At 43.5% G+C, this 25388-nt stretch overlaps 1 protein-coding gene across 7 annotated transcripts in view; it reads left to right on the plus strand.

Annotated features, from left to right (window-relative positions):
* Positions 1-384: 384 nt before the first annotated feature.
* ANKS1A (ankyrin repeat and sterile alpha motif domain containing 1A) overlaps positions 385-25388 on the plus strand; it is a 201027-nt gene continuing 176023 nt past the window's right edge. For 4 of the 7 annotated variants that reach the window (XM_010389619.2, XM_010389618.2, XM_010389620.2 and 1 more), the window contains exon 1: positions 401-712. In XM_010389619.2, the coding sequence (XP_010387921.1) occupies positions 528-712 (185 nt within the window). In that variant the 5' untranslated portion in view covers positions 401-527. Of the gene's footprint in view, positions 713-1822; positions 2418-25388 lie in introns of those variants that run through there. The other 3 variants (XM_010389623.2, XM_010389622.2, XM_030928262.1) reach the window with 3 other exon arrangements.

Consider the following 25388-nt stretch of genomic DNA (forward strand, 5'->3'; position numbering starts at 1 on the left):
ACCTGAGTATGACTAGGTCCCAGCACCTATTACATATTTAATTTATGCGTGCTTAAAGAATGGCCTTGGAAATGTAGGTGCGCGTTACCATATTTATCTCTTTGTTTCTACGCTGCCTGGACGAATTGCCGTATTTCCTGTCCCAGGAGCTCCCAAAACGTTTGGGGAAGGAGCGCACTTCGGGAGACGCGTACAGGTGGGCCTGTTTGTCCCTTTCCACCTATATAATGGAGGCCCACAAGACGCTGTCCCCATACCCCGAGAGGCCTGTCTCGGCACAGCAAAATCCACCTGCGCTGGTCCGCGGAGCCCCGCCCAGCTAGGTGAGCTAGGGGGCGGGGCGCGGGGGCGCGGTGACGCGTGACGCCGGATCCCGGAAGTGACGCGCTCGTGGGGAAAAGGCGGGGGGGGGGTGGTGTCCCCAGCCGGTTTGGGGGGTGCGTTGCCCGGAGACGGAAAGTTTGGGAGCCCGAGCAGGCTCGGCTGCAGCCCCGGGGAGGGGGGTCCAGCGGGTGGCTGCCCTGGGGATGGGGAAGGAGCAGGAGCTGCTGGAGGCGGCCCGCACCGGGCACCTCCCGGCGGTGGAGAAGCTGCTGTCCGGGAAGCGGCTCTCCTCTGGCTTTGGGGGCGGCGGCGGCGGCGGCGGCGGCTCTGGGGGCGGCGGCGGCGGCGGCCTCGGCTCTTCCAGCCACCCCCTCTCCAGTCTGCTCAGGTGGGTACGCGCCGTGGCCGGGCCCCTGCCTGCAGACCCCTTCTCCCCCACCCGTCTCTTGGGTCTCCAGAGAGATCGGGGGTCCTGAGACTCGGGCGGGGTGGGCTTGTGGCGTGCCCGGCGCGAGGCAGGCGGCGCGCGGACCAGGATACCGGAGGGCGCGCGGGTCCGAGTCCACGCTGCTCCGGGCTCGCCTGGTCTCCCGTTCTAAGCCGGCTGCGAAGAATGGTGGGAGTGCCCAGGTGGCAGCCTCCGCCGCATGGCACAGCCGGGCTTCACCCTCGCTCGCTACAGGGTCCCAGCTGTCGTAGCTCACAAAAGCCAATTTGGAGCAAATATGTATGTCATATATATACATATGCTCTCCCTCACCTCCTGCAGAAACTCCCACGCCTTGTAGAATCTCGAGGCTCCTCTGGAGGAAATTCTATTGATTTTCTTCTCTTAGGAACTTGGAACCTTCCACCAGGCTACGCAGGACCTTGCTTTCCCCTCCCCTCCCCCCGAGACGGAGACTTGTCCTATCACCCAGGCTGGAGTGCATTGGCGCGATCTCGGCTCACTGCAACATCCACCTCCCGGGTTCAAGCGATTCTCCTGCGTCTGCCTCCCGAGTAGCTGGGATTACAGGCGCCCGCCACGACACCCGGCGAATTTTTGTATTTTAGTAGAGACGGGGTTTCACCATGTTGGCCAGGCTGGTGTCGAGCTCTTGACCTCACGATCCGCCCGCCTCGGCCTCCCAAAGTGCTGGGATTACAGGCGTGAGCCACCGCGCCCGCCCCCTCGCTTTTGTTTATATTAAAATTGCCTCTGGATTTATCATTTTCAAGATGTTCGTCTTTGAGCCTCTCTTGTGCTTGGAGTTCAAATTGTAGTTCCTTGTAGTGAACCTTATTGAATTAGTCTTAAGTGGCATATGCAGGATTCATCCGGGGGCTTATTCATCTAGAAATAAAGGCAGAGAGACTTGTTTAGGAAACCGAGGAATGCTGTAAACTTTTCCAAGGTCTGTTGTTAAATGCTTCAATCTGGAGCTGTAAGGACCGAGGGGAAAAGATCAGTTTTGTGTGGTTTCGAAGGGGGATTGGAGGTGCTTTGTCAGTGTGAGTTAAATGTGTTGGTTCAGCAGCGCTTTCATAGCCTGATTTCTTTTTCCTTCCTTGTTCTTTTGAGGTTTTTAAGAAGTGGAAGTTCATTTAGAAATGGCTTCGTTAGCTTTTGTTCCCCATTACTTTATGTAACTTCAGTTTGAGTGAGCTTGGACCACAGAAGCCTAAGGCGCTAATAAATTGTTATTATTAGATATTAAGCACTGAGTACCAACCCAGGTCTTTACAGGAAGATTTTAAAAGCAATATAAGTAGGTACTTAAGATTTGTTGAAGAGATAAAAGTATCAATTGGAGGACAATAAATTTCTAAATAAATGGATGGTGGATGGTATCACTCACTGTAATTGCTAGCAGCTCAGAGAACAGAGACATCATTTAGGGATGGAGTGGAGGTCAGGGCTTCTAAAAGGAGGGAGACTTAAGCTGGTCTTGAAGGATGTGAGGCTTTGGGTAGGTGAGTTATTATGGGCATGTTCCAGGTGGGTACCCCATGATCAGAGGCACAGAAATGAGAACGGAAACTTATTTGGTGCTCCTGAGGCAACAGAAGAACTTCCTGCCTGGACCCTTGAGAGGTTGGGCATAATAAAGGTAAATAATAATGGATGGGTATACTTCCATATATCATGTTTATATTCTCAGTCCCTAGATCAGTGCCTGACAACTTGCAGGTGTTCAATAAATGTACAGTGAATGCATGAATTGGGTTTTGGATCTTACCTGGATTTGCCACTCTGCAGTTCTGATGTCTGAAAGGCGACAAGACTGTACAGGTTTGGGGATGCCTCTGTCTTTTCTTTCTTTCTTTTTTTTTTTTTTTTTTTGAGGCGGAGTCTCGCTCTGTCGCCCAGGCTGGAGTGCAGTGGCCGGATCTCAGCTCACTGCAAGCTCCGCCTCCCGGATTTACGCCATTCTCCTGCCTCAGCCTCCCGAGTAGCTGGGACTACAGGCACCCGCCACCTCGTCTGGCTAGTTTTTGTATTTTTTTTAGTAGAGACGAGATTTCACCGTGTCAGCCAGGATGGTCTCGATTTCCTGACCTCGTGATCCGCCCGTCTCGGCCTCCCAAAGTGCTGGGATTACAGGCTTGAGCCACCGCGCCCGGCCGATGCCTCTGTCTTTAATGAGTTGATGACATAGCATTTGGAGATTTTCCAGAGATATCTTAACCCTCAGCATATCCTGCTAAAGTGAGAAGTTTCCTATATCTCCCACCTTCAAGTACAGGTCAAATTATTCTTTTTTTTTTTTTTTTTTTTTTTTTTTTTTTTTTTTTTTTTGGAGACGGAGACGGAGTCTCGCTTTGTTCACAGTCTGGAGTGCAACGGCACTATCTCAACTCACTGCAATTTCTGCCTTCCTGGGTTCAAGCGCTTCTCCTGCTTCAACCTCCCAAGTAGCTGGGACTACAGGCACGCGCCACCACACCCAGCTAATTTTTGTATTTTTTCTAGAGATGGAGTTTCACCATGTTAGCCAGGCTGATCTCCATTTCTTGACCTCGTGATCTGCCCGCCTCGGCCTCCCAAAATGCTGGGATTACAGGCGTCAACCACCGTGCCCAGCCTCAGGTCAAGTTATTCTTGGTGCACTCACTCAGAGACTGTTGAAATTCTGCTGAGGATTTAACTGCCACATAGTTAATATAGTTAAGCAATACTAGGAAACCTGTTGAGCACAATGCTTCTACTTTGGGCCTCTTGCTGATGTGTCCTGTCTCTGCCGTAAAGTGTGGGTGTTAACTCTGTTCCCCAGAGTTAGAGAGCTGGCTCCCCTTGACTTTCTTCTGTGTCTTTTGTAGAGAGGGTAAATGCCTAAGAGCTTCCCAACCTCTCATTCCTGTGACTCCTAGGGACAGGGAGGATCTGGAGGCACTAGTTACACTAATTAGAGGTGACTCTGATTAAAGCTAGTGAAAGATTTCTGAGCAAATGAGACCATGCCTAGGTCAGTATGTCCTCCCTTTTTAGATTTGGGCATAGTAAAGGGTAGGTTACCTCTACCCCCAACCCTCTCTCCCCTAAAGACCCTGGATTATTTAATGAGAGCTGTGAAATCATAGCTTCAGATTTGGCCTTTGTATTAGCTGCCATATTCTACTCCTGCTTGTACTGCCAACTGTAACTTGCCTTTGTCCAGGTGTTTGAGTAATGAAGTAAAGCTGGCAGGAATAGGAGCTTACAGTTGCAGTGGAATAATTGTTCCAAACCGCATATGTGTTTGTGTATTCACCTGTTTATGTTCCCCCACCCCAACACCCAACATATATGTTCCCCCACCCCATAACACAAAGGCTTTGTGTTTATGTTCTTAAGCTACAAAATGCCCTCTTTTACCCATCCCTTTTCCTCTACACAGCTTGGGCTTAGGTTTTAACTTCTTAAAGCCCTTCCTGATGACCCTAATACACACAGATCTCTCAGGCTTCCACGTCTTTGGAGCACATCATCTGTGGTGTACTTTGCTTGCCTAGCTTTCACAGCTGATTGCTTTGGCCTGTCAGAATAATGTTTACATGTAGTAACCCTCACTGATTGATACTATACCTGAGAACCAGAAAGTCAGCAAAGACTTTCTAGTATAAAAAAATGTTGTTATAAACTTTGTGTTCTTCCAGCTTTCCTTATTTACTGGATATTTATTCAGAGACAGTATAGCATTATATTTAAGACCACTTGTTCTTGTGTCAGACTTCCTGGATTCACATTCCACTGCCACCACTGACCAGCTGCTTGACATTATTCAGGTTAACCACTTTGATACTCAATTTCTGCATCTGTAAAATGAGGATAATACTATCTGCCTTATAGGTATCATCTTAGATAATGTGTGTAAGGGACTTACCATAATTCCTGGCATATTCTAAGTCCTCAATCTTAGTCATCCTCAGTTCAGCACATACAGTTTTGCTGTGTTGCACCTGTTCTGTGCAAAGTACCATGCCAGACACATTATTTATTTTTATTTTTGTAGAGCTGAGGTCTCACTATGTTGCTTAGGCTAGTCTCGAACTCCTGGGCTCAAACTATCTTCCTGCCTCAGCCTCCCAAAGTGCTGGGATTACAGGTGTGAGCCACAGTGCCCTGCCTGACACATTTTAAATGGTGTTTTTTCATGCTTGGGGATCTGTTTTCCAAGCATGGCAGATTAGAAAGAGTAAATAAGAGAGAGGAATCGTTCATATACCCAATGTTTACCTATGATGTACTTTGTGCCAGGCCAAGTGATTGCTAGATGCACTGCAAAATATGTCTGAGACCTGGGACATTGTAGGTGCTCTATCAGAATTAGCCCCTCTCTTCATACATTTTCTGTTCCCTTGCAGTTTATAGTAGTATGATATGTCTGCGTCACAGGTCAGCAAAAAGGAGACAGAGAAAGCATACAAATTTAGCATAATTTATCCTACCTTCTGGCTGTTTGAAGCTATTAACATAGGTGTATATAGCCCTATATACCTATGTAAGCCCCAAGCATCAGTTTACTTTATCTTTGTGCTATGATTTATGTTTATTATGACTGGTAACCATCAAATAAAGATTAAATTATGTTCAATATATCTTGTTAGTGAAAGAAGAAAAATACAGTTTTCTATCCAAAATGGTTTAAATATAATTTTTGTTACTTAAAAGGATAAGCAATAGATTATCTAGAAAGCACAGTTATCCAAAATGTCTAGGCTTACAGAAGCTCTGGATTGCATGGATTATACTTTATATAATACTAACTCATTTTCTGATTGTTTAATGGATGCATGCCTTTGGTCTATACCTTGGGAGCTTGGGACAGGCATTCTATCAAACTTCTTAACTTACAGTATTTTTTAGCTCTGGGGATGTAGCAGGCACTCAAATTCTTATGTAACAAGAGGGTTTGGTATGTTTAGAGTTATAGTGAAACACTGATTTTCAAGAAGGAAACTCCTGTATAAGAATATAGTAAGATTTGGTTAAAAGTAATATATCAACTAAAAGACCAAAAAGATCTGAGAAAAGGAAATGTTAAAACCAATCATGGCAGGGCACAGTGGCTTGCCTCTGTAATCCCAACACTTTGGGAGGCTGAGGCAAGTGGATCACTTGAGCCCAGGAGTTTGAAACCAGCGTGGGCAACATGCTGAAACCTGATCTCTACAAAAAATGCAAACATTAGCCGGGCGTGATGGTGTGCACCTGTAGTCCCAGCTACTCGGGAGGCTGATGTGAGAGAATTGCTTGAATCTGGGAGGTTGAGGCTGCAGTGAGCCAAGATTGTTCCACTGCATTCCAGCCTGGGTGACAGAGCCAGACCACATGCCCCCACTACCACCCCCTGCAAAAAAAAAAAAAAAAAAAAAAGAAAAGAAAAGAAAAAAGAAAACCAGTCACAATAGCTTCAAACTGTAAATTGAATTATGAACTAAATACTGATGTATATGAATGGAAAAGTAAAGTGAAATGTACTTCTTAGGGTTCAGAAGCACAGAGAAACTAAACCAAAGATCACAGTTGAGGAGATTATGTCATGGTTTAGGAATATTTTATGCTTAATTTCTCAAGCATGAGAAGGGTGAATAAGAAAAGAGGAAACCAAGGAGACTTGCTGGAGAATCTGAAAATTTATAGATAGTAGCAGTGAATGTGGCTGTAAACTAATTTTTATGCTGCCTTTTTATTGGGGGAAAAAAAGAAAAAGAAAAAAGAAAACTATTCCAAAAACATATATGAATTTCCCAAGATGTGAAAATGTTCTGAAATAAGGAATGAAGCATGAAAAATTTTGAAAAATGGATCTCATTTGGAGGATAATAATAGATTCTCCCAAATGTCAGAAAATATGACAAGTAATTCATTGTTTTAAAGAAAGCTTCCTAATACTTATTTAAGGACTTTGGTTTTTGTTTTTTTAATTTAAAAAATTTTTGAGACAGGAGTCTTGCTGATGTTGTCCAGGCTGACCTTAAACTCTTGGGCTCAATTGATCCTCCTGCCTCATCCTCCTAAGCTACTGGGACTGCAGGCACCTGCCACCATGCCAGACTAGACTTCTTCCTCTTGTTATTGTTATTATTTTTTAAACAGTGATTAGCATAACCGTTCTATTGAAATGGTCCTTTATTCATTCCCAGAATGGATCTGAAGCTTGGAGATTATAATGGCATGACAGCCTTTTCTCATGCTGACCTTTTTACTTTTGCCCACTACTGTGTCAGATTTCTTTCGAAAGTGCCTATTTTGAGCAAAATGATTTTAACATCTTAAGGAAGAGGGCAACACTGACCATGTAAGGATTGTAGAATGGAAGGGCCTGGAAACAGATCTTGTGGATTTGTATAAGTTCCTGCTCTTCTAAGAGAATGCAAAAACAAGATAAAATGCAACTATCCACTAGCTTAACAGTTTTCTGGGTCTTCCACTAAACTATCTTAATTAATTAAAAATCGTTTTTCAAGAATGTCTTTTTTTTCTTTTCTTTCTTTTTTTTGAAACAGAGTCTCTCTCTGTCGCCCAGGTTGGAGTGCAGTGGCGCGATCTCGGCTCATTGCAACCTCCGCCTCCCGGGTTCAAGGGATTCTCCTGTCTCAGCCTCCTGAGTAGCTGGGATTACAGGCACATGCTGCCACCCCTGGCTAAATTTTTGTATTTTAGTAGGGACGGGATTTCACCGTTTTGCCCAGGCTGGTCTCGAACTCCTGAGCTCAGGCAATCTACCCTCCTCGGCCTCCCAAAGTGCTAGGATTACAGGCATTAACCACTGCACCGGGCCTTTTTTTGTGTGTGTGTGTGTTTTTTTTTTCCTGAGACAGTGTCTCACTCCTTCATCCAGACTGGAGTACAGTGGTGCAATCTCAGCTCACTGCAACCTCTGCCTCCCAGGTTCAAGCAATTCTTGTGCCTCAGCCTCCTGAGTAGCTGTGATTACAGGCGTGCACCACTGCACCTGGCTAATATTTGTATTTTAGTAGAGATGGGGTTTCACTATGTTGGCCAGGCTAGTCTCGAGCTCCTGACCTCAAGTGATCCGCCTGCCTCGGCCTCCCAAAGTGCTGGAATTACTACAGGTGTGAACCCCCACGCCTGGCCAAGAATGTCTTAAAATACTCCCTTTAAGTGTGATTTTGTTCGGATGGCAGCCCTGTTCCTGCATTTTGGAATTGCTGTACTTACATTTTTGCTTTCTCTAAAGCAGAGTGTGGTTCCCCTGTTGAAAAACAAAGGAAACAAAAAAAGGTAACATGCCTAGAAGTGACTTCTGTGGTAGTTACTTTATATGTAAAAATCTAGAAGGTGCCTGCCTAATCTTAAACTGAATAAGGCATTTACTTAGAATTAAAGATAATTTTCCCAGCCTGGGCAACATGGCAAGACCTCGTTTCTACAAAAAATAAAAAAATTAGGCCAGGCGCAGTGGCTCACACCTGTAATCCCAGCACTTTGGGAGCCTGAGGCGGGTGGATCACCTGAGGTCAGGAGTTTGAGACCAGCCTGGCCAATATGGTAAAACCCTGTCTCTATTAAAAATACAAGATTAGCTGCATGTGGTAGCCTGCGTCTGTAATCACATCTACTTGGGAGGCTGAGGCAGGAGAATTGTTTGAACCTGGGAGGCGGAGGTTGCAGTGAGCTGAGATCGTGCCACTGCACTCCAGCCTGGGCAAAAAAAGAGCAAAACTCCATCTCAAAAAAAAATGAAAATAAAAAATTAGCTGAGTGTGATGGCATGCACCTGTGGTCCCAGATATTCAGGAAGCAGACACACAGAGGTGGGAGAATTGCTAGAGCCCAAAAGGTGGAAGGTTGAGGCTGCCGTGAAAAGAAAATTTACTACAAAGTTTAAGATTTAAAGTCAGTGGTCTCCCTTTTTCGTATCCTCCAACTGAAGTTCAGTTTTTACTCTCTTAGTTGCAAAAATTAGAGATAGGAAACAATGAAACAAGCTTGTGATCTGAAGAATTTGACTTGTATCTAGTAGCTTCAGCATGTTCAAGGGTCATAGGAGGTTATGGTCCTAGTGAAAGTTGGATTCTTGGCCAGAAAAATCCCTTCAAGAGGTTCTTTTTCCCACATGGGATTGTTCACCCCAAACAGCTGTGAATTTTGGTTTGCAGAAAGGAAGTCCAGGCTATTTCTGCCCTAGTCTTTCGTAGGGAAAGTAAATTACTGGGTTTTGTAGCCCAGAAACACTAAGGAAACCCCAGAAGTAGACAGTGGAGAGTTTGTTCTTAGAAAAATCAGGCTCTCCTGTGGGTAGGAACTTGGTCTCTTTTTTGGAGAGCTCTCAGAAAATATTTCCCACACTGATTTCCGAAGGATTATTGGGAGATTTTCTGTGGTAGAGAAAATTATATCGTATAATATGTTACATTCATAGAACATCTTCACATAACTTTGGTGTGGTTAGAGTTAATGGTAGTAATACTAGAAATTATATGGTATGGCTTCATATTTATCCTTCTCAGTAATTTGTAGATCAAGTTTGTTTAGTTTACAAATCAAAAAAGTCAGTTGTCTTTAAAACAAGTCAGTTGTCTCTGCTTTGAAACAAGATAGTTGTATCTGTTTGTGCTATTATTACCACTGATCCAGGAAGCAGAACTGCCTCCTGGCTTGCTTAAGTGGTGAGGACATACTATGGCGGCTAAGGATCAGGCTCTAACCCAACTCTGCCTTGTGACTTAGGCAAATTAAGTCACTTTTCTGAGCCTCTGTGTCTTCATATGTATAATGGGCCTGGGATGGTACCTATCTTCTAAAGCAGCATTAAATAAGCTAAAGGATGTAAGGCATCTAATCCCTGGCACATGGCAAGAACTTGGTAAACCTCGGCTGCTAGAATCATCTGATGGGAGCCAGATGCTTTCCACCCTTGATGAATCAGAGTGAGGACCCTGTTAAGGACATATCTTTTATTGATGTTGCCATTTTAACATTTATAATAATTCATAGCAGAAGCTCCCAACCTTTTAAACTGTGAAGAGTCCTATTTTTAAAAGCCTGAAAATTGGCAGTGGTGGCAAAGTTACAAAGCAATCCAGTCCACAATCCTTTGTTTGAAACCTTGGGGCCAGATATGTTTTCAGGGTGCTGACTCAATATTGTATATTAAGTCCCTAGTGGGATTGTGGCAGCACCCTGGAAACATTATATTTCTACAGCAAAGCCTGTAAATATTCACTAAATAGGATAAATATGGAGCAGCTTCATATCAGTGTAGGTCAGGTTTTGCAGTTAAATGAATTTGCTGCTAACTTATGAAAATATATTTTCAGAGCTTTTTGGATTTCTGAATTGTTGATAGGGGGACTGTAAACCTCTGCCTTTATGGTAGAAAAATTGCAAGACAAATGCACAAAGAAGAAAATAAAATCAGTTATAATTCTACTTCCTACAGAAATTAATTTGAAATTTTGGTGTACATTCTTGTTTTTTTTCTGTGCAAATTTTTTTTTTTAACAGAAATGACATTATTTTGTACATACTTTGTCTCACGTTTTCACTAACTATATTGTGAAATCACTTTGCTATATTTTCTGTCCTCCTCAACCTCGTTTTAAATGGATGTGATATCCGTGGTGTGTATGAACTGTAATTAATTTAACCCCTTTCCTGACATGGAACATGAGTTTGTTTTTCGTTTTCTGCTATTAGAACAGCTCTGTGATGAACACACATGTGGATAAGTTAGTGTGTACATTCTGCTTATTAACATTTGATATATTCAGTAGAATGGTAGGTGTAGTTTCAATATTCAGCCGTTGCAGAAATCAACAGCTGAATATTCAAATTGCACCTCAAAATCAACAACAAGAAACATACATATTGTTGAATTTGAGGACTCATAATAATTCTGAGGCCCCTTACATCTCCTGGGTCCTTCTGACTGGGAAGTAATGTACTGATTTATGGTTGCTAAATACTGCTTATATTCAGAAAGTAAACTTTGTGCAAGCCCAGGACTTTTAATGGTTAACTTAGGGCTTTACTGGTTCTTTTTCAGAGACCAAATGTTTAGAAGAGGGCCATTAATAATACAAATGCATAGAGCAATATGCTCCAAGCAGAATAAAATAAAAACAGCTTTATGGCCTGGCATGGTGGCTAACACCTGTAATCCCAGCACTTTGGGAGGTTGAGGCCGGAGGATCACTTGAGCCCCAGGAGTTTGAGAGCAGCCTGGGCAACATAGTGAGACCCAGTTTCTATTAAAAAAAAAAAAGTAATTAGAAAAAAAGCTTTGTTATTTTGTAAAGTAGAGATGAGGTCTTGCTATGTTGCCCAGTCTGGTTGCAAATTTATTTTTTCTTTTAAATTATAGTTGAGACCTATTTACAAAAAGACTAATGGCCAGAAAAGATTACAAAACAGATCAGTTCCAGGCTGTTTACCTGAGTGTCTAAAAGGTTCTCAGACTTTCTGATGTGGTTTTTAGATCTTTAACTCTTAGCTGTGCCTGGGGAGGAGCCCCAGTCCTGGCTTTGCTCTTAACTATCCACATCATGCTCACCACTCTTCCTCTGATCCAGCCTGATGGAGTCTGTGCATTGACTTTTGTCCTCAGTGGGGCCAGCCGCCTGCTTCTTGCTTCTTCAGGTTGCCCTGCAGCCATGATCAAACTTCAAGGCAAAATCCAGCCCATAGTGTAGTATTTGAAGTCAGTAACTCAGTAGTTCAGAGGTATTGCTACCGGTAGTATTGTGTGTGTGTGTGTGTGTGTGTGTGTGTGTGTGTGTGTGTGTATTTGGGATGGGTGGGATGGTTTCACTTCTTGAGCACTTAATACTTTGCTCTGTCTGTGCCAAGGACTTTACATACATGTATTTACTCAGTTTATCTTCACAACATGCCTGCAAGACAATTGTTGTTATTTCCATTTTACACATGAAGAAGCAAAAGTTAAGAGAGAGGTTAAAGTGACTAACCCAGGGCCACACAGAGGAGTGCAGAGCCTGGCATCTCTGTGATTCCAAAACTTTTGCTTATAAAGCACTGCATTTGGCCACTTGGAGAATCAGTCTCTTTGGATGAGACTTAAACCACCACTTACTACGTACTTAGATAAAATTTTACTGGAAGATTAATTAGGGATTTATTTAAGTTTAATGGTTGCTTTTATACTACTTACTTCATGCTATACCCTTCTAAGCACTTTACAAATATTAACTCATTTTGTCTTCATAACAACTCTTTTTTTTTTTTTATAAGAAAAATAGAGATGAGATCTCATTGTGTTGTCCAGGTTGGTCTCAAATTCTGGAGCTCAAGCGATCCTCCTGCTTCAGCCTCCCAAAGTGTTAGAATTACAAGCGTGAGCCACCGCACCCGGCCATAACAACTGTTTGAGGAAGGCACTAGTAGTATTGCCATTTTACTGGTGAGGAAACTGAAGCACAAAGAGACGAAGTAGCTTGCCAAGGTGCAGTAAGCTAGTAAAAGTTAGAGCTTAGTTTTGAACCCAGTCAGACAGGCCCCAGAGTGTTTGCTCTTGGTTATTATGCAACTGGGACTTCTTCCTTTTACCCAAGAATGTAACACAAAGTGCTTTGGGAAGACTTTGACTACATAAAGTGAGGTAGGCTCATTTTTTTTTTTTTAATTGGCAAATTCCCTGGAATACAGGAAAGTTAGATAAGGAGAATGCCTTTACGTCTATGCCAAATAATATATTAGTTTAGATAATGTGGGGGACTTCCCTGCAGCTCCCATATTGCTTTTTCAGACTTCTAGAAAATTCTCATCTCATGTAGGTGCATGTGTTCATGAATTTTACCTGTGAGAAAATTTAAGTGGTCCCCATGCCCCCCACAACCAGTTCAAAATGATAAAAATTAGTTTTGGACCCATAAGCTACATAAACTGCCAGATGGACTACCAGGGCCAAAGTTTGTACAAGGGAAGTGAATCTAAACAATTGGCAAGAAACCAAAAGCCTGTGTATTTAAAGTTATTTCCAACTCTGCTTGTTTTTTTAAACAATTCCCTCCCTCATTAGTGATTCACAGCCAAAACTTGCATTCTCAAATAGTAATTAGTTTGCCCATAAAATGATTTTCAGACAGTATTTTCTGGCTGGTTCAAATGATTGTCGATGCTATCTTGAAGCCTAGGATTATGGGATGGGAAATATTACTTTCCATAATCCTTGGTACTTTAATCTTCACAATCCTTCAATACAGGTATTAGTGCCCATTTTACTGATGATTTTATAGTGGTTAAATGACTGGCCTAAAACTGGGATGAGGTGGTTTTTTTGTGGGTGGTTGTTTGTTTTCTGAGATGGAGTCTCACTCTGTCACTCAGGCTGGAACACAGTGATGCAATCACAGGTTATTGTAACTTCAGCCTCCTGGGCTCAAGCAATCCTCCCACCTCGGTCTCCTGAGTAGCTGGGACTACAGGCTCATGACATCATGCCCGGTTAATTTTTGTATTTTTTGTAGAGACGGAGTCTTGCCATGTTTCCCAGGCTGGTCTCGAATTCCTGGGCTTAAGAGATCTGCCCACCTTGGCCTCCCAAAGTATTGGGATTACAGGCGTGAGCCAACACGCCCGGACAGGACTGGGGTGTTCTGTTTGCAAGGCCTTTAAGGGTCCTATTTTATGTGGAATCATGGCTACCAAAAAGATGTCTGCGTCCCCAGTGGTGGAAGTATAAGGAAAAGGTAGTCTAGCTAAGTAGCTCTGAAAATACCTATGGGTCCTGTATACCTAACAGTAATAGAATAGGCCTATTACTTTTTACCTACAAATGAAAATACTTTAGATATTGAAATTGGCAGAGATTCCACATTTGTTACTTTTTAATCTATCGCTATCTCCATAATTGTGTGTTTTAAGACTCAGCTGGAGAATAGTTTTCTTGCTAGTCACTTATCAGCAGTCTCTCTTGCCATCTTTAGCAGACCTAGAGCAGAGTTTCAAAAGACTTTTCAAGTAAATGATCCAGGGCTTAATGCTTCATGTTAAGGTTTAAGTTTTTCTTTTTTATTTCTTTTTGAGACAGAGTTTTGCTCTTGTTGCCCAGGCTGGAATGCAATGCATGATCTCGGCTCTCCGCAACCTCCACCTCCCGGGTTTAAGCGATTATCCTGCCTCAGCCTCCTGAGTAGCTGGGATTACAGGCATGCACCACCATTCTCGGCTAATTTTGTATTTTTAGTAGAGATGGGGTTTCTCTGTGTTGGTCAGGCTGGGTTGGAACTCCCGACTGCAGATGATCCACCCCCCTCGGCCTCCCAGACTGCTGGGATTACAGGCATGAGCCACCGCACTTGGCCTAAGTTTTTCTTTTTAAAAGAAGGAGTGTATAAAAAATCAGGTCCAGTGCTTTTACTAGTTATGTTTTGTCAACCAAATTGATAGAGCTGTCTTTTTAAAAGATGTCTTTTCCAGGGTGGGGACTGTGGCTGTAACCCCAGCTACTTGGGAGGCTGAGGCAGGAGAACTGCTTGAACCCGGGAGGCGGAGGTTGCAGTGAGCCGAGATCACGCCATTATACTCCAGCCCCGGCGACAGAGCAAGATTCTGTCTCAAAAAAACAAACAAAAAAAAAAGATGCCTTTTCCTTATCCATTGTGATGTTAGACTTGACTTGTTACTGTCTTCAGTTACCATCATTTCCAGTTACCTTTCTCTTTAACATATGCTCTTTTGTAAAATTTGTAGTTCATTTACAAAGAAAACTGATGAAAATAGCAGTCCAGGTACCCTAGCGTCTTCTCATTCAATTGGCAGATATTTATGAAGACCTGATTCTTTTGGGTGAAATTTCACAGTCACTTAAAAATATCTGTGTTTGCTGAGAGGAATGTATTTACCAAATTATAAGTTTGGTATAATGCTACTAGTAGTAGCAGAATGATATAGTAGAAGCTAAACCCAAGATTTTTTGGATGTATGTGTGGGGTGTTCCCACTGTAATCCATAAAACTAATTTCCTATAACTTCTGTCTTCAGTGTTTTTTATCCTAATATTGGTACTTTCTTTCTTTTTTTTTTTTTTTGAGATGGAGTCTTGCTCTGTCGCCCAGGCTGGAGTGCAGTGGCCGGATCTCAGCTCACTGCAAGCTCCGCCGCCCGGGTTTATGCCATTCTCCTGCCTCAGCCTCCTGAGTAGCTGGGACTACAGGCGCCCGCCACCTCGCCCGGCTAGTTTTTTGTATTTTTTAGTAGAGACGGGGTTTCACCGTGTTAGCCAGGATGGTCTCAATCTCCCAACCTCGTGATCCGCCCGTCTCGGCCTCCCAAAGTGCTGGGATTACAGGCTTGAGCCACCGCGCCTGGCCTAATATTGGTACTTTCAAATTGGCTTGTGGTGGGGTTTGATTGTCATTCTACTGCACCAGTTTGCCCATAAACCTCTATCTCTTTAACAGGCAAGTCATCATCATGTAGAAAAACTTTTTTTTTTTTTTTCCGAGAGGATCTTGCTCTGTTGCCCAGGCTGAAGTGCAGTGGTGGAATTGTAGCTCAAGCTATCTTCCAACCTCACTCAGTCTTTTGAGTAGTAGGACTACAGGCATGCACCACCAAGTTTGCCTAATTTTTTTTTTTTTTAATTGAGACGGAGTCTCATTCTGTTGCCAGGCTGGACTGCAGTGGCGTGATCTCGGCTCACAGGGGCCTCCACATACCAGATTCAAGCGATTCCCCTGCCTCAGCTTCCCGAGTAGCTGGGACTACAGGCACGCACCATCATGCCTGGATAATTTTTTTTTTTTTTTTTTTTTGGTATTTTAGTAGAGACAGGGTTTCACCATGTTGGCCAGGATGGTCTCGATCTCCTGACCTCGTGAGCCACCTGCCTAAGCCTCCCGAAGTGCTGTGATTACAGGCATGAGCCACCGTGCCCAGCCCGTCTGCCTAATTTTTAAATTTTTTATAGAGATGGGGTCTTGCTTTGTTGCCTAGGCTGGAATGCAATGGCCCAATCATAGCTCACGGTAGCCTTGAACTCTTGGCCTCAAGCAGTCTTCCTGCCTTGGCCTCCCAAGGTGCTGGGATTACAGCACTGGCTGAAAAACATTTTCTGATGGATTGAATCAGCTGTGAGTTTGGGCCACAAATCTGGGTCTTTTAAAAAAATGTGAATACAGTCGTCCGTCAGTCTCCATGAGGGGATTGATTCTAGGACCCCTCAAAAATACCAGAATTCCAGCTCAAGTCTCTTATATAAGATGGCATAGTATTTGTGTATAACCTGTGCTTATTCTCTCGTATACTTTAAATCATCTCCAGTTTAATTATGATCCCTAAATACAGTGTAAATGCTATGTAAGTAGTTATTAAAATGTATTTTTTAGGGAATAATGAGACAAAAAGCCTGTACGTGTTTAATACAGATGCAGCCATCCATTTTTTTTCTGAATATTTTTTATCCATGGTTGGTTGAATTCACAGATCTAGAACCCATCGATATCGAGGGCTAACTGTATTATGTAATAACTAATAACCACTAGGATTGCCTTTCCTATAATTAAAAAAAAAAAATTGTGGGCTGGGCATGGTGGCTCACGCCTGTAATCCCAGCACTTTGGGAGACGAGGCAGGTGGATCACAAGGTCAGGAGATTGAGACCATCCTGGCCAACATGGCGAAACCCTGTCTCTACTAAAAATACAAAAATTAGCTGGGTGTAGTGGTGCACGCCTGTAGTCCCAGCTACTTGGGAGGCTGCGGTGGTAGAATTGCTTGAACCTGGAAGGCACAGGTTACAGTGAGCCAATATCTCGCCACTGCACTCCAGCCTGGCGACAGAGCGAGACTCTGTCTCAAAAAAGAGAAAAAAAAAAAAAAAAAAAAAAAAAAAAAAATATATATATATATATATATATATATATATATATGTTTTGCACTTCGTGTTGCTCAAGGTAACACCTGATTCTGATTTTCTTTTCCTTTCTTTTCTTTTCTTTTTTATCTTTTTTTTTCTTTCGACAGAGTCTTGCTCTGTCACTAGGCTGGATTGGAGTGGTATGAGCTCAGCTCACTGCAACCTTCACTTCTCAGGTTCAAGCAATTCTTTTGCCTCAACCTCCTGAGTAACTGGGATTACAGGTGTGTGCCACCATGCTCGGCTAATTTTTGTACTTTTAGTAGAGACAGGGTTTCGCCATGTTGGCCAGGTTGGTCTTGAACTCCTAGCCTCAAGTGATCTGCCCGTCTCAGCCTCCCAAAGTTCTGGGATTATAGGCGTGAGCCACTGTGCCTGGCCAACATCTGATTTTCTATTGATGATGACTTAATGAGGTTATTGGAGTCATCACATGATGAATCTGGCTGGCATTAGGTTTCCTCATTACCAGGAACTGGGCCTTGTGAGATTTTGACACTTACCACATCATGCTCATCACTCTTCCTCTGATCCAACCTGATGGAGTCTGTGCATTGACTTTTGTCCTCAATGGGGCCAGCCGCCTTATTCTTGCTTCTTCAGGTTGCCCTGCAGCCGTGATCAAACTTCAAGGCAAAATCCAGCCCATACTGTAGTGTTTGAAGTCAGTAACTCAGTAGCTCAGAGGTATTGCTACCGGCAGTATTGGGGGGGGGGGTGTGTATTTGGGATGGGTGGGATGGTTTCACTTCTTGAGCACTTAATACTTTGCTCTGTCTGTGTCAAGGACTTTATGTACATGTATTTGCTCAGTTTACGTTCACAACCTGCCTGCAAGATAATTACTGTTATTTCCATTTTATAGATGAAGAAGCAAAAGTTAAGAGAGAGCTTAACTGACTGCTTTTTGTCATTGTTTTGCTTGTGAATAACATTGTTTTCACCGCTTTGATTGGTCTTTGGTTTCGTGTGGCCATCAGGGTTTGAGTAGAGTAAAATCTTGTCTCTCCCTCTTTCATTGATTTTTATTTTAGCCTTCAGTTTGATGTGTAAATACCTGAACGAAATCCTTAAGTTTGAGTTAAGCCTTAAGTCTGTTGTTGTTATAGGATTTTAGCTTGGTTAAGGTCTGTCTGGATCCCTGGGGTCTGGAAAGTATCCATTTCTCTTAGTTTTATCCTCTAGTCTCTCTGTGCTTCAACTCTGAAGGGAAGAGGACATGGCTAGACAGAAAAAAAGAGTACGCAGGAAAGATTGTCTCCAGGAACTTTTCTCTCTCTCAGAGTGCACATTGGCTCTGGGGAAGGGCATGAGTGAGCAGTGCCCCTCGGGGATCTTCCACCTCATCCCACCTCAGCCACCGTCTAGCTGTATGTTCTTGGGAATATTTTTTACTCTTCCTATAGCTCAGTTTTCTTACTATTAAAAAATGGGTGGCGGCCGGGCGCGGTGGCTCAAGCCTGTAATCCCAGCACTTTGGGAGGCCGAGACGGGTGGATCACGAGGTCAGGAGATCGAGACCATCCTGGTCTACACGGTGAAACCCCGTCTCTACTAAAAAATACAAAAAACTAGCCGGGCGAGATGGTGGGCGCCTGTAGTCCCAGCTACTCGGGAGGGTGAGGCAGGAGAATGGCGTAAACCCGGGAGGCGGAGCTTGCAGTGAGCTGAGATCCGGCCACTGCACTCCAGCCTGGGCGACAGAGCGAGACTCCGTCTCAAAAAAAAAAAAAAAAAAAAAAAAAAATGGGTGGCAGAGGGCAGTGGTTTTAGCGTTTCCTGGCAGAGGTCCAAGGAAAGGTGCATCGGCATGTCTTAAAGCATCAGCAGAGTTAGACTGGGGAAAGGAACGACTGCTTACTGTCCTCCTACTGTGTGCCAGGAACTGTGCAAGACCTTTTACATGGCTGCTCCGGGAGGTCAATAAGAGAAGGAGGTTTCTCTTCTCCCTGCATCCATGGGAGTGTGTGAGTGGGAGGTTGCTCTCTCTGCCGTGAAACTTTCATCAGCAAATACTAATTAGTGCCTAATTACTATATGTTGTGCATACTACTGTAGCAGATAACTTAGACAACTCCCTTAAGAAATTGGCTTGGTTATCTGTGAGTTTACACTATCAATGACTGAATAAATAAGTGGGGGAGAACAGATAGGTCTTTCTTACAGAAGAATTCCAATTATAAATGTAGGAATAATGAGGGGAATAGAAAATCACCATTAGCATACCATAGTAATAATTGCTGCAGGCAAGATCTACCAGTGAAGAATAGCATTGGTGGGTGAAAGTTGAAGGAGAAACAATATTTGCATGGCTTCAAAGTATCTTCCCCAAAATATTTATTAATTACTATGGCAGTTTCAACCAATATCCACTTGTTCTTTGGTAGTCCTCTCTCTAGGAGATGAAATTTAATTCTCTTCCTTTTTTGAGGGTGAGCTAGACTTAGAAACTGGCTTCCAAATAATAGAATATGGAGAGAGAACAGTGGTAACTTTATTATTATTATTTTAATTTTGTATTATACTTTAAGTTCTAGGGTACATGTGCACAACGTGCAGATTTGTTACATATGTATACATGTGCCATGTTGGTATGCTGCACCCATTAACTCATCATTTACATTAGGTATATCTCCTAATGCTATCCCTCCTCCCTCCCCACAACAGGCCCTGGTGTGTGATGTTCCCCACCCTGTGTCCAAATGTTCTCATTGTTCAATTCCCACCTATGAGTCAGAACAGGCAGTGTTTGGTTTTCTGTCCTTGCGATAGTTTGCTCAGAATGATGGTTTCCAGCTGCATCCATGTCCCTGCAAAGGACATGAACTCATCCTTTTTTATGGCTGCATAGTATTCCATGGTGTATATGTGCCACATTTTCTTAATCCAGTCGAACAGTGGTAACTTTATAGTGGGAAAATCTGGTAGCCACTGCCTTTACCAAGTAATGAAGGTTAACATCACCACTGATAAGTCATTCTGATGTCACATATCCCCAGATGTGATGTGATGAAAAGGACGCTTTACCTCTTGTGTTCCTTCCCCAAATCCATAACTTCAGTCTAATCATGAGAAAACAGAAACACAAATTGAAGTACATTCCATAAAATACTGAGTAGTACTCTTTAAAAGTGTCAAGGCTGAGAAAGACAAGGAAAGACTGAGGAACTGTCACAGACTAGAGACTCAAGAACTGAGACCCTTGAATGCAGTGTAGGGTCCTGGAACAAAGGACATGAATGTAAAAACTAGGGAAGTATCAACAAAGTCTATAGTTTAGAGTATTGTACCAGCCAGGCGCGGGGGCCCAAGCCTGTAATCCCAGCACTCTGGGAGGCCGAGGTGGGCGGTTCTGAGGTCAGGAGATCGAGACCATCCTGGCTAACACGGTGAAACCCCGTCTCCACTAAAAATACAAAAAATTAGCTGGGCGTGGTGGCAGTCGCCTGTAGTCCCAGCTACTCGGGAGGCTGAGGCAGGGGAATCGCTTGAACCCGGGAGGCGGAGCTTGCAGTGAGCTGAGATCGCGCCACTGCACTCCAGCCTGGGCGACAGAGCAAGACTCTGTCTCAAAAAAAAAAAAAAAAAAAAAGAAAGAGTATTGTACCAGTGTTAATTTTTTTTTTTATTATTATACTTTATGTTCTAGGGTACATGTGCACAACGTGCAGATTTGTTACATATGTATACATGTGCCATGTTGGTGTGCTGCACCCATTAACTCATCATTTACATTAGGTATATCTCCTAATGCTATCCCTCCCCCTCCCCTGACCCCACAACAGGCCCTGGTGTGTGATGTTCCCCTTCCTGTGTCCAAGTGATCTCATTGTTCAATTCCCACCTATGAGTGAGAACATGTGGTGTTGGGTTTTCTGTCCTTGCGATAGTTTGCTCAGAATGATGGTTTCCAGCTGCATCCATGTCCCTACAAAGGACACGAACTCATCCTTTTTTATGGCTGCATAAAAATGGTGTATATGTGCCATGGTGTATATGTGCCACATTTTCTTAATCCAGTCTATCATTGATGGACATTTGGGTTGGTTCCAAGTCTTTGCTATTGTGAATAGTGCCACAATAAACATACGTGTGCATGTGTCTTTATAGCAGCATGATTTATAATCCTTTGGGTATATACCCAGTAATGGGATGGCTATCAGTGTTAATTTCTTAAGTTTTGATCAATGTACGGTCATCCCTGGGTACATGTGAGGGACTGGTTCCAGGACCCCCCTGTATAACAGAATCCTTGTATACTCAAGTCCTGAGGTCAGCTCTGAGAAACCCAAGTTTGTGAAAAGTCAGACCTACACACACACACAGGTTTTGAATCCCACAGACGCTATATTTTTTATCTGTGTTTGGTTGGAAAAAATCTGCATATAAGTGGACCCAAACAGTTCCAACCTGCATTGTTTAAGGGTCAGCTTTACTATGGTTCTGTAAAAGGGTAGCATAAGGGGAAGCTGGGTGAAGGGGATACGGGGCTCTGTGCTATCTTTGCAACTCTTCTGAAAGCCTAATATTATTTCAAAATAAAAAGTAAGCAAAGGGCCTATTTGATAGAGGCTCTGAAGTCAAGCTGCCTGGGTTCATATCTTGCCTCTGCCACCTACCAGTTGGGAGGTGTAGATAGCTTTCTTAATTGCTTTGCCTTAGTTCCTTCATCTATAATAATAGAACTTCTCATATAAAGTTGTGTAATGATTAAATGAGGTAATTCATGTGAAGTACTTAGAGTAGTGGCAAGCCAGGCATGGTGGCTCACACCTATAATCCCAGCACTTTGGGAGGCTGAGTTGGGAGGATTGCTTGAGCCCGAAGTTCAGGACTCACCTGGGCAAAATAGCAAGACCCTATTTTATTTTATTTTATTTTTATTTTTATTTTTTTTGAGACGGAGTCTGGCTCTGTCGCCCAGGCTGGAGTGCAGTGGCCGGATCTCAGCTCACTGCAAGCTCCGCCTCCCGGGTTCACGCCATTCTCCTGCCTCAGCCTCCTGAGTAGCTGGGACTACAGGCGCCCGCCACCTCGCCTGGCTAATTTTTTTGTATTTTTTAGTAGAGACGGGGTTTCACCGTGTTAGCCAGGATGGTCTCGATCTCCTGACCTCGTGACCCGCCCGTCTCAGCCTCCCAAAGTGCTGGGATTACAGGCTTGAGCCACCGCGCCCGGCCGCAAGACCCTATTTTAAAAGGAAAAAAGAGAACAGTGGCTGGAATGTAGTAATGACAGCTGCTAATATTAATATTTATACAGAGAAAGCCTCCTTTTAGTTATTCAGCCATTGAGCCAGGGATGTAAATAGTGCTGGAGGAGTTTGGAGGAAGAGGCGATGGTAATGGAGTAGGGTGGTATGGAGAACCCTCTCCTAGATTACTTATACCCCTAGGAAGTGGGGCCCTGCCTTTCGAGAAAGCCAGAGATTCAGATAGTTGATAGAAGACTGGTGTGGAGGAGGGCAGAGAACAGCTAGGGGCAGAGGTAGAGAAGCTAGAATAAGAAAGACCTGTTTGCCCAGCAGTGAGTAAGCAGCCATCCAGCAGGAGTCAGTGGAGGTGAGGTTGGTAAGGTACTGAATCATCATGGGGTTGGATGCTGGCTTGATAGCATCTAGGACCTTGTCTCCAGGCCACTTTATCTCTAGGTGCTTTATTTCTAAGCCTGAGAGAGAGAATTCAAACAATAAAAAAAATTGTTTCAGTTTCAGCAGGATTGTGGTTATACTTTGAGTGTTTGTTGATTGAGAAAATACCTTGTGACAGAATGATTATGAACTCGGTAACTCTCTGAAATAAACTTGTGTTTTATTAACTATAGTAGCTTCTCTGTACCTTAGGGACATCATAATATATTATTCTGAGACATTTATTCTGCCTACTGCTGGTGCTTGGTGTATAAATGCATTTGCTGACCCTTTGCAATAACAATGTGGCCCCATGCAGAGCAGTGGAGTGGGAGCAGGGGAGGGTCTGCATGTGCCAGATGCTACACTAGACACATTCCCAGACTTAAATAAATTCTCCCATAAAACACAGACCTGGGCTTATGTAACTTGTCTAAACTCAATCCCATGTCATTGATGCCGAAGTCAGTGTTTTTTCCACTGAGCCATGCTCTGTGTCTTCAACTGACGTTTGCCATAATGATTATCATTATCATTAATGAAAAGTCATCTTACCCTTGCCAGTAGTTTACATGATCAGAGAACATCAGTTAACACCCAGTTCTCATTTCTAAGTGTGTTTAAATGGTCAAGAGCTTTTAACATAATTCTCTTGGGAAGCAGAAGGAATTCAGTTGATTTAGAACCAAAGGATAATGGCAGTTTCTTCATTTAATGAGTACCTCGTTTGTGCAAGATCACATGCTGGCCAATGGAGTTATATAGAGAAAAGAAGTCTCAATCCCAGCCTTGTGATCTTCTGATGGGGGAGATAGAGAATAGTGTGATGAGTGCTCTGAAACAGAGGGATGCTGGAGCATCAGAGAGGAAACAAGGGACAGGGCTGGGGAAATGTTCCTCCCTGAAGGGATGAGGTCTGGGTGGAGTATTAGAGCTAATAGGACTTGTACAGACAAAGAAGAGGAAAAGTGAGTGATTTTAAGCTGGAGAGAGTGTACAGTGTGTGCAAAGAATGGGTGTCTGGAAGCATGGTGCATTGAGACAACTGCAGGTAACTGCCTGATATGTAGGAGGGAGAGGGGTTCTTTGGGGTACGAAGAGATTAGATGGGGTATTAGCAGAGGTTAGATGCCCATGTAAAGGAGTTGGATTTTACATTGACAGTAATTATGGATTTGCAATTTAGGAAGATGACTTCAGATTTTTGGAAGAGGGATCAAAGGAGTTGAGGTTAACTAGGAGTACAAAATGATTAGGGCCTGAAAAAAGGCAGTTACAGTGAGTATGAAGAGGAAGCTAAATTTGAAATATTCAGGAGGAATGAACAGGACTTGGTGACTGTTGATTTGCAGTTGAGTGGGTGATCTCTCCTATGACTTTGCATCTAAATAGGATATTACAGGCTGGGCCTAGTGGCTCGTGCCCTGTAATACCAGCACTTCGGGAGGCTGAGGCGAGAGGATTGCTTGAGTTCAGGAGTTTAAGACCACCCTAGGCAACACAGGGAGACCCTGTCTCTACAAAAAAAATTTAAAAAATTAGCCGGAGGTGATGGTGCCCGTAGTCCTAGCTACTCAGGAGACTGAGGTGCGAGGATCATTTGAGCCTGGGAGGTTGAGGCTGCAGTGAGCTGGGATCATACTACTACTATACTCCAGCCTGGGCAACATAGCTAGACTCTGCCTCAAAAAAGAATGAATGGGCTGGGTGTGGTGGCTCATGCCTATAATCCCAACACTTTGGGAGGCTGAGTTGGGAGATCACCTGAGGTCAGGAGTTCAAGACCAGCCAGGCCAACATGGTAAAACCTCGTCTCTACTAAAAATACAAAAAAAATACCTGGGCATGGTGGTGGGCACCTTTAGTACCAGCTACGCAGGAGGCTGAGGCAGGAGAATCACTTGAATTCAGGAGGCAGAGGTTGCAGTGAGCTGAGATTGCACCACTGCACTCCAGCCTGGGTGACAGAGTGAAACTCCATCTCAAAAAAAAAAGAAAAAAGAAAGAAAGAAGGAAAGAATGAATTAATAGGATATTACAACATAAAATGGGAGAGTGGGGCTTTGTGGAAGGACTGGAGTTTTATAAGGGATAACTGAAATGAAACACTTTTTTCCCTCTCTAGTAGAAGGGTAGTATTCATTTTAGAACAGCCCCATTACTTATTTTGGTGTGCACAGGAGTTTGTAGATGGAGACCTGGAGTGGTATGGTAACTAGTTTTTTAAGCAGGCAGATAAATCAATATTTTGGTTTAATCTATTGTTTATCATGGTGAAAGCTAAGTCTCCCCGGGCGCGGTGGCTCAAGCCTGTAATCCCAGCACTTTGGGAGGCCGAGACGGGCGGATCACGAGGTCAAGAGATCGAGACCATCCTGGCTAATACGGTGAAACCCTGTCTCTACTTAAAAATACAAAAAACTAGCCGGGCGACGAGGTGGGCGCCTGTAGTCCCAGCTACTCGGGAGGCTGAGGCAGGAGAATGGCGTAAACCCGGAGCTTGCAGTGAGCTGAGATCCGGCCACTGCACTCCAGCCTGGGTGGCAGAGCAAGACTCCGTCTCAAAAAAAAAAAAAAAAAAAAGAAAGCTAAGTCTCCAAATGCTTGTTTTTGTTTCCACAGCAAAGACTTGTGAACCTTTGAACTGAGTGGGAATTAGTGATATGGAAAGAAGAAAAGACAGGCCCTTCCTACTCCTTTCAGGATTTATGTAGTTATTTATTTACCAACATGTGTGCAGAAAGCCAAATTGGTACTTTTAGTGAAATGGAATATAGTTTAAATTCAAAGGATTTTATCAAGCTTAAAGGTAACCCTGTTTTTGCTTTGGCCTGTGTTCTGCTGTAATAATCTCCTTCCTTGTGCACAGGATAACAGTGGGGAGATCCTTAAACTGGCAGGGGTATTATTTAGCCACCCAGGGCTTCTTCAGTCACACTGAGAGTCCTGGTTCTTGGCTATGAGAATGTCTCCTGATGAGGCTCAAGGACTGTGTGCATAGGATTGAAAACTTCTAGAAAAGGCAAAACAAGTTCCCCAGGCTTTATGACTGGCAGTGTCTGGAGTCCTCACCCTGAACAAGGTCATTAAGAAACCCAAATTATACCCTTTATGCTGAAAGGAAG

This window comes from Rhinopithecus roxellana, chromosome 4 (genome assembly GCF_007565055.1).
Source record: "Rhinopithecus roxellana isolate Shanxi Qingling chromosome 4, ASM756505v1, whole genome shotgun sequence".
Lineage (NCBI taxonomy): Eukaryota > Metazoa > Chordata > Mammalia > Primates > Cercopithecidae > Rhinopithecus > Rhinopithecus roxellana.